We start from the raw sequence: 9,938 nt of genomic DNA, 5'->3' as shown, positions 1-9,938 counted from the left end.
CTTATCCAATCGACAACGTATGTTTATCACAGAACTGTTGATTTAGCCTTGAAGACATAAATGCGCATTCATGACGCAGACACGCCTTGACGTTTTTACCTCGCTTGACATTTTTTTTCTAGACATACCTAATGCACATTTATTGCCCTACCTAGCATGCATTTGACAACATTTAATGCACCAAAGTACAAGGAGGTTTTGTGGTACTTACCGGCTCTCTTGCATCTGTTGGCCTCTGATATCGGCGAACGCGATCGAATCTATGCACCAATACCATCGCTGCTAATTGTTGCTGCTCTATTATCTCTCTGCACTCTGATCTCTTGAATGTGTGGATGACAATGAGGATGTATTCCCCTCGTGGTCTATCTTATAGACTGCCCTAGCCCTAGTCCTAGCCCTCATCTCCCGAGTCAGTCTTCGTTATCCTGTGACTTTGTCACTTTATCTGGTCAATCCATTCTAGCCTTTCTTTCTTATCGAGAGATTGTCTGTGATCTTTTCACATATGTTCATTCAATCTTTCGAGGGGGCATATCATTCCCATTTTGGGGCATCTTTGTATTAGTTCATATTATCTTCTTTGAAACAACGCAACAAGCTGCATTGTCTCAAAGAGGGGCAAAATATAGACACCTAAAATTGTCATGTCTAATTAAATAAATATTTTTATTTATTTAATTATCTAAGCCTAATTCTTCTATTAATTAAATAAATCTTTATTTATTTAATTAATTCATTTATCCTTTTCTAGCCTTATTTCTCATTTAAATAAATACCTTTATTTATTTAAATTATCCTTTTCCTAAATTAAATAAATATCTTATTTATTTAATTAATTCATTAGCCTTTTCCACATATGACACATGTCATTCATCTCTTAATTCCTACACTACCTACCCTCTTATTATTTTCTTATTTCCTCTACCTACCCTCTAATCGTAGCCGACCTCTTTTACACCTCTCAATCTTATCCATCCATTTCATATAGTGTTTTCTATATAAGGAGATGCTTCCTTCATTATCAAACCCTAACTAACTCACTACGCATTCAGCCCCGACTACGCTTTCGAACTTGCATATGCAATCGATCCTACTTGCAACCACATTTCCGTTCTTTGTTGAGCTCTTGTGCACATATAAAATCTGAGAGCAAATATATCAAGTAAGATCAATGGAGATAGGAAGAATGGAGATCCAAACCCTATTGGACATGTGATGGTATAATCTTTGTGATTTCATTTGATTTGCATTGTCTTAGGTAATCTTCATATGTTATGGTGGATCTTTGTTGTTGTTAGGCTAGGGTTTTGTGGTTGAATTCATTTAGTCTTTCAATATTGTTGTTATCCATTTTCACCATAAACAGTAGGTATTGGTGATGGGCTACAAGTTGGTAGAAAATGAAGCAAGTTATTGTTGTACATTTCCCATGTTTTTCATTAATTGGTTTATGATAGAATATAATGTATTCAACAACATGGTAGTAGTATTAAGGATATTAAAAACTAGTCATGAATGTAATGGTCATGATATCAAGGTTTATGATCATATAGCTTGTGATCTATATTAAGGTGATCCAAAAATATTGCAAGGAAATAGTTGAATGTGAGAAATATGTCTATATGAGAAGATGGGGTTACACATTTGAATCATAGAAGTGAAAAAATGTGTAGAATTCACCATATGGGCACTTAGAGATAGCATAGTCTTATAAATTTTATTATGTGTAATGTTCGAGTGACAATATTGAGTCTACTTATGAGTGGCTGCTATTTGGAAATATTATTATTTTTTATTACATGATAAAATAGGTTTTGAAGGGACCTAAAATCCTATTTACAAAACATTGTCAAAAAGATAGACACAAGAATTGTCAACCAATAGACTGCCAAAACACAACAACAAAAAGATAGACACAAGAATTGACAACCAATAGACTGCCAAAACACAACAACAAAAAGACAATGCATATTCTTCAAGACACCAACAACCTCAGTTTGTTGTTGCAAAAAATTCCTCTGCAAATTAGCAAACTCCAACAGTTCATTCTTCTTCTCTTGGAAGGATTTTTTTTTCTTTCCCTAGTGTAAGAACTAGGAGTCCCTTTTTCATCAATATGGGCAATTTGTTTACCCTTATCCTTCAAATTCTAGCCTTCATCCCGACTCTTTTTTTTTAATGTGTCCACAAATTGATCTTCTTTGAGATGATTCAACTTATTGGTTGAGATCTTATGCCTTCAATGCTATTATGTATTGAGAATTGACTAATTTGATGAATCATGACCTCCTGCAACTTATCCTCAAAACCTCTATCTTGTTATCATAATTACTTTTCAAAAGAGAGATTTCATCTTTCATGGCATCAATTTTAGAATAAATTTATTTTAACTCGGTTGAGGAAAAAGATCTCTTCTCGTTCCCATCAACACTGTTATATAATTTCATATCAAGGGCTCTTAGTTTAATATTTATCTTATTAATCTCAAGAAAGAACCACTTCAATAACTTGAACTTCCCAACAACACATCCCCATGCCAAATCAGGGACATCATAAAACTCATCCATGTTATCATGGAGGTAAGAGAAATTCTCTGAGAAACTCGTGTGCACAATGCCCTTCCCCATCCTTAAATTACTAGGTATTTATGTTTTATCAATGAAGTAATCAATAGTACCCATCTCCTTCCTCAAATCACCAAGAAAATGTAGTATTATCAACCATTTGATCACCCATATTTTCTTTACCTTTCGAAACATCGCTCTATTGACCATCCCCTATTTTAGCCTTCTTAATCTATTTAGCAACAAAACATACATTCTCACCAGCTTGTTCATCCCTACTGTGCGAGCCACTAGTCCAACAAGTATGGGCTCTCATCCTCCTTTTAGGGACATCATAAAACTCATCCATGTTATCATGGAGGTAAGAGAAATTCTCTGAGAAACTCGTGTGCACAATGCCCTTCCCCATCCTTAAATTACTAGGTATTTATGTTTTATCAATGAAGTAATCAATAGTACCCATCTCCTTCCTCAAATCACCAAGAAAATGTAGTATTATCAACCATTTGATCACCCATATTTTCTTTACCTTTCGAAACATCGCTCTATTGACCATCCCCTATTTTAGCCTTCTTAATCTATTTAGCAACAAAACATACATTCTCACCAGCTTGTTCATCCCTACTGTGCGAGCCACTAGTCCAACAAGTATGGGCTCTCATCCTCCTTTTAGTGGAATTCTTCGTCTCGACCTTATCAACCTCAAAGTGGGGGAAAAAACATATGTGTAGAAGTATCCTCATATTCTATTTCCATCCATTCTTCCTCATAATCCTCATCGTCGATTTCCATATCCTCTGTGTCAATTGGCATATCAAAATAATCGGTCACCACATGGACTTTCTGCTTTTTTTTCCTGGGCATCTTCTTGGGAATTTTAGGGGAAGATCATTTTGCATACTCCATTAACAAAAAAATCAGCCTTTCATGAAGAATGGAGGCTTTAGAGTTCTTTCTATGGTCTTTAATCCCCTTATCCAACGAAGCAAGCAGAAAAAAGGAAAGACGCCAATAATTTATGCCTAAAATGATTAAGGAGAATGAAATGGACATCATAAATGGTAGTAAACCTTCCATCTAAGGTGGCATACCACATTATGAATTGGTATTATAGCACACACTTTCCAACTTTGCTGCAAATCATGATGGATGATGCTATAAGCCTCCACAAGTAAGGGTCATGGAAGTCCCAATGATGACTCAAGTGATTAGACACTCCAATGTTAGCAAACAAATCTGCTAATGTATTTCCTTCATGATAGATATGCAAGATATAACATTCATCAAAGGAATTAATAATGTTAAGAGAGTCCATGATCAAAGACACCAATTGTCCAACTAGGTTTGAATGTGTTCTTGAGGCATTAAAGATAATATTTAACGAATACCCTTCCAATCTAACCTTAGTAAATCTCTTAGATTGAGCAAGCTCCAACTTGATGTAAGCCGACATAGCTTCAACAAAGTGATTGGTTAGAAATATTATTGTTCATAATTAGGGTATGCCACAGAAAAAAAATCTAGGTCTGACAAATGGTTGTACAAAATAGTCTTCATGACATCAAGAATGGGGCAATAGGTGATATGTTGTGGTAGGAAAAATTTGGTAGTTGACAAAGAGTTGTGATGTTTGGATCATAGGAGAAATTAGAGAAATCCAAATTTGTTCAAACGAGAATAATAGGTGGTCTAGAATGAGACATGTTTAAATTTCAAACATTGCACCATGAATGATATGGTTGAAAAAGAGAGTGGGTTGTGAAGCTCGTATGAGGTTAAATGTAGAACCTTCACAACAAACAATGCAAGATGATAATGAAAAATTGGCAAATTTAATTTTTTAATGAATCAAAAGAAAAGGATGAGAGTTTTAATGCCTCAAATTAATCATAATGTTATGTGGGAAATCTATTTAACTAAGAGTTTCTATGTGATTTTTTTTCAAGGAGCCACATTAGGATACAACTAGATTTTTATAAATAATAATTTTCTCGTATTCTAACCTAAAATAACACAATCAAATTCGTAAATACTAAAATGTTTCAAATTTGCAAAAAAATAAAACATAATGTTAAATGAGAAATTATTGATCTACATAATTCTAAAACGTAGAATTGAAAACTAATCTTAGAATTATAAATGGAAAAAAAAACAAAAAAAAAAAACTTGGATACTTCAAAGTCTAGAAGTCACTACCAAGGATGCTTGCACAATTCACCAATGGATAGTGATGCATGAATGGAAAGCATATTTTACAATAAAAGTTAATGCTGGAGAAAATTCAATAGAGCTTCACTACAAAAATCCTAAACTCATAGACTTCCTATAAAATAATGTGGACATATACATGCAATCATAGTGACCAAAGGTCATTAATACAACTTATATTGGGATTCTTCAAATCACACACCTCTTTAAACTTCATTCCAATGCAATTGAAAAGCCACCCTCTATTAGCTCCTTTAACAACCCAAGCATGCCTAAATGAACATTGCATGTGGGAACTTTAAGTAAATCTTAGACAATAAAAGTGATGTTCATGACATGAAAACATTAACTCCATACAATGAATCCTCCAAGGTGCAACCTTTCAATTTGTAAAACTTAACTACACTAATAGTGTATTAGTTATGCTCATTAAATTGGATGTTGTTGAGATGCCAACATTAAAGAGTACAAATTGGTGCATGTTATCTCTATTGATGTCATGTGCCTAACTAGAAGCGTGATAAGCATCCTCACCTAATTGTGCATTAGGATTCATGGAGCATGACATATGTAGCATTTGTGCCAACAAACATCTATTGTGTCAAAAAAGAGCTTCTTGGCATGCTCAAATTTCTCAAGTTTTGTATGTGTTCTTTTTCTTCTTTAAGTCTACTTGCATTCTTGGTTGATTCAAGATAATTGATAGAATCTCTACACAGATGTAAGGATGGATTAATTATTAGAGACAAATGAAAGCCACACCTTGTGGAATAACATAGATTACTAAGTTGCCTAATTTTTTAAAATGAGAGAAAACATAGGTAAAAGATGTCCTAGATGTTGATGCGAGTGGATATTCTAGTAATGAGTTCTCTAATCATGCTAATGAGCATTTCCAATGCCTATTTGTATGTAAAAATAAATTAGTCTCCTTAATTGCAACTTTAAAGCTGGCAAATACAACATTTTGTTCTTCGATTCGACACACAACTACTAGTTGGAAGGGTTGGGTTAACACTAAATTCAAATTTGAAAAGTAAAAGCTCAATCATTTCTGCAAATTGTAAGATCAATCTAGGTCAATCTCACAAATCATGAATCTAACCCAAAATAGAAAAATGAAAAATGATGATCAAGACCATTCACTAGGATTGGATGCAAATGAAATCAAAGTAAGATTCAAATTGTATAGGAACTCGTAAAAAAAAATGTGTCATTCTACCATTACCATTATATAAGAAATAATCAAATTCAAAATAACTCCAAACAACAATAAAAAATGAAAACTAGTAATTTTCACCATTACAACTAACGATCTTCACCATCTCTATTAAGTCCTAAGGGCCCATGGCTACTCTCCACACAAAATGACACCCTGTTCAAAAACCCAAATTTTTATTACATAATGATTTTTCAATTGATTTTTTGAGTTTTAACAACACCGTAGAAGTGAATTATGAGGATTGGGCGAGTGAAAATCTTGTGAAAATCTATAATGTTTTGAGGATTTTTACTATTATACAATTTGCTGTTTTATGTAGAAAATAGCCATGTCCAAATAAGTTTGCTACTAAGATAACACTTTTATTGTGTGGTTGAGCCCTCCCAACATTTGATTTTCACAAATTTTTTTCCTTACAAAAGAGTTGTTGGTTGATTTGGTTATTGCAAGAATCTCGCTATTAAACCATCTTAATAAATAGAAATTAAACAAGCCAAGAAAATTAGGAGCATGAATACTCCATTTAATCCAGAAAGCATGGCGAGCACTTAGGGCTAATTATTCCTGGGATTGGCTTCATCCATATCCCGCCAATCTGGCTGTGTAAGTCTACCACATTTTAATAATCTCCCTCTCAACAAGCCTATAAACACACAACCAACTTGAACAATTCATCATAAATTACAGTTTCAGAGAATTATTTGAACCAGAAGAAATGGAGAGGAGTTCTGTGGTACTGGTGGGCCACTTACTCGTGCTGCTTGCCTTGGTCCCTGTGGGAAGCAGTTGGGACAAATGGAGTATAATCAATCCCATGATGCAGATCAAACCCAATGTCAAACTGAAATACAGTCTGAAGAACTACTGTGAGAGCTGGAGGATGAATGTGGAGCTTAATAACATCAGAGATTTTGAAGTGGTTCCAGGGGAGTGTGTGTATTACATAGAGAACTACATGACTTCTAAACAATACAAGGTTGATCAAGAAAGAGTGGTTGAACAGGCCCTCTTGTATCTCACTGTCATTGATCTTGCAGGGCATGGCAAGGAAGCCTGGATATTTGATGTCGATGATACCCTTCTCTCTACAATTCCTTACTTCCGAGATCATAGTTTTGGGTAAGAAGAGATTAAAAATTGATTACATTCATACCCTGTTTTCTACACTTCCTTACTTCCAACATCATAGTTTTGGGTAAAAGTAGATAAAAAATCGAAGGCATTGATGTTAACGTACTCAACTTTCCAAATCAATTGTCATCAGAAAAAGAAGAGCAAAACAAGAGAAACAGAATAGAATTAACGCTTTCATTACATTTCATTTCTAGAGCATCTGCTTGTTCGACAAGAACAATTATATGCTTATTCATACACCTGAAGCTTTTATGTTACAGATTTTTCCAGTTATTTTTATTTTGAATATTTTGATTTTTTTTCTATTTTTTGCTTAGGGTTTTTAATTAAAGATAAAACAGATTTTGAAGGATGTCCCAAATCCTTTACAAAAATGCTGTTTTTATTTAGAGTTACAGTAACAGCTCTTTCTTAGTTTATTATTCTAGATTCTATCTTCAATTTTATTATCTTTTGTGATTATTTGTTGATAGTTGGTATGAATTTTTATAAAATGATGTTTTTATTTATTTTTGATCAGTAAAGGCAGAGTCGAATTTTATATTAATTATCTTTGATTTTATTATACTTGATTTTATCTTTGATTTTATTCAATTTTTTTTATACTTGATTTTATCTTTGATTTTATTTATGCTAGATTTTATTTTCAATTTTATTGTCTTCTATGATTATTTGTAAATAGAGAAGAGGATTCTGTAGTTGAGCACCCTAACTTTGGGATACTCAAAATTCTACATGAAAATTTCAAATCACTGTCAATTTTTTACAACAGCATACTTGGCAAGTCCCTTACTTGTAACTAAGGTTTCAGGGCCACATCATCAAATATGATGCCACATCAGCATGCTTTTTGCCAAAGTGGTCAAAGAGGCTCCAAAAAAAGTGAGGCCGATACTTGTGCACTAAGTCATGTTTTATTGGTGCGCTTTCTAGATCTAAGTAACACATTTCATTCAAATTGTCGGTAGTCATCATGAACACCTACAACTTTAAAGTGACAACTATTAGTGCAATATTGTCAAAAATATTAGACATTAAATCAACAAGTGCTATAACAACTATTAGAAAGTGTTCAACTGTTGGATCCTCTCTCCTAATTGATATGAGTTTTTCATAATTCATAAAGTTGTATATAAGATTTCTTTTGGATTCAATAATATATGTTTTTCTTTGGATGTTTTCTATCACACTGAACAATCTATTATCGAGAAGAAGAAATTGATCTAAAACATCATCAGAAAAATACAGTTGAAAATTTTCTTTGTAGATATCAATAATCATTCTAATTTCATCAAATTTCTTACTTTTTGATACCTATTGTTTTCTTTTCCAGTTTAAAAACTTGAATGATTTGAAATGTTAATTTAGAAATTTGGACTGTGATTTGAAATGTTAATTTAGAAATTTGGACTGTGATTTGAAATGTCAATCTAGAAATTTCGACTGTGATTTGACATGTTGATTTAAAAAATCCTTATCAAAGTTTTCAGATACAATTTTCCATTTGTTATAGACTGTAAGAGCTTGAGAACGCTAATGTTTGTATGAATTGTTTGCTTATTTACAGTGGAGAGGTTACTGACAGAGCATCAATAGAGAAGTGGATGGGGGAAGTTAAAGCACCTGCAATGGAAGCAGTTCTGCCTCTTTATAACAAGCTTAAGATGAAGGGTGTGAAAATCTTGATTATCACAGGCAGAGGTGAGCACTTGAGGAGTGCAACTGCTGAGAATCTGGTGAGGTCTGGCTTCACAGGGTGGACCGAGTTAATTATGAGGTATATGATTTCACTGTAGCTCATTCATTCAAGCTCAACTATCACTGTAGCCCATTTGTTTAATTACAAAGCTCACTGTATTTAACTGATTTCATGGTTGGATCTATGTTTTTTTTTGTTTCTAAATTTGATTATGTTTCTTTTTTTATCAATTTTCTAGATTATATTCTGTGATCTATCATTTGAATGTTAGAAAGTTCGAAGATTACAGAATGTGATCTTGATGAAAAAAAAATCAAAATTAACAAAAAAAAAAAATAATAGAAAACTGATATTTCCTTAATCTAACAAATCTAACAAATTTTCTGATAACAGAGAGGCAGAGGACAACTATAAGACAACTCTGGCCTTCAAATCTGAGAAGAGGAAGCAGCTGGTTAAGGAAGGATATCATATACTGGGCAATGTTGGTGACCAGTGGAGTGACATTCTTGGGAGTGAAGCTGGAATTCGGACCTTCAAACTGCCCAATTCCATGTATTACACTGCATAAGTTATTTCACTTGAATTATAGCCATTAGATCTTTGGTTGTATCTAAAATAGTTCCTGGTCAATGCAGTTTCTTAATAATCCATACATTTGAGATATTGGATTCCAGTGGGTGGGTATGATTTACACCACCTCATAATCATTGTTCTTGGGTAGCTGCAATCAATTAATCTTTGCCCATTTTGTCCCTCTTCACAGGGTAATTCAAAGTTCAAAATGTTGTAGAGTGTTTTGTTGTTTTCTATGATGAGTAAGTATATAATGTTGTAGACAATTAGATTAATTAATTTTTTTTTTTTTATTTATTCATAAGATAATTGTATCTGAAATAAAATTTAAAATCTTTTGAATAATTTTTTTAGTTCCTGCCTATACAGGCAGAGACTAATGTTTTCAGTTTAGCCATTAATTATTACTTGAAAAGCAGGCCAGCCAATGAAATTTTTTTTATGCAATGATCTTTTGTTATGTCAATATTAAACTGATATTTCTGTTTACTTTCCATATTTTCTGATTGTTGACTCATAATTTTGCCCGTGG

General features: G+C 33.1%; 1 protein-coding gene across 1 annotated transcript; it reads left to right on the top strand.

The window, feature by feature from the left end:
• Positions 1–6,502: 6,502 nt before the first annotated feature.
• On the top strand, positions 6,503–9,615 carry LOC131062923 (acid phosphatase 1). Its single transcript, XM_057996667.2, has 3 exons — positions 6,503–7,116; positions 8,699–8,908; positions 9,224–9,615. The coding sequence occupies exons 1-3, from the start codon at positions 6,713–6,715 to the stop codon at positions 9,399–9,401; spliced, it is 792 nt and encodes a 263-aa protein (XP_057852650.1). The 5' UTR covers positions 6,503–6,712; the 3' UTR covers positions 9,402–9,615.
• Positions 9,616–9,938: the final 323 nt, after the last annotated feature.

Source organism: Cryptomeria japonica, chromosome 6, assembly GCF_030272615.1.
Source record: "Cryptomeria japonica chromosome 6, Sugi_1.0, whole genome shotgun sequence".
Classification (NCBI taxonomy): domain Eukaryota; kingdom Viridiplantae; phylum Streptophyta; class Pinopsida; order Cupressales; family Cupressaceae; genus Cryptomeria; species Cryptomeria japonica.
The sequence above is the reverse complement of the archived record's forward strand: the minus strand, read 5'-3'. Positions and strand labels throughout refer to the sequence as shown.

Bases quoted from the DNA above. Each gene is read 5' to 3' on its own strand.
- LOC131062923 (XM_057996667.2), top strand. From the start codon at position 6,713: ATGGAGAGGAGTTCTGTGGTACTGGTGGGCCACTTACTCGTGCTGCTT. The intron at 7,117-8,698 runs GTAAGAAGAGAT...GCTTATTTACAG, and splicing joins TTCCGAGATCATAGTTTTGG to TGGAGAGGTTACTGACAGAG. The intron at 8,909-9,223 runs GTATATGATTTC...TTCTGATAACAG, and splicing joins TGGACCGAGTTAATTATGAG to AGAGGCAGAGGACAACTATA.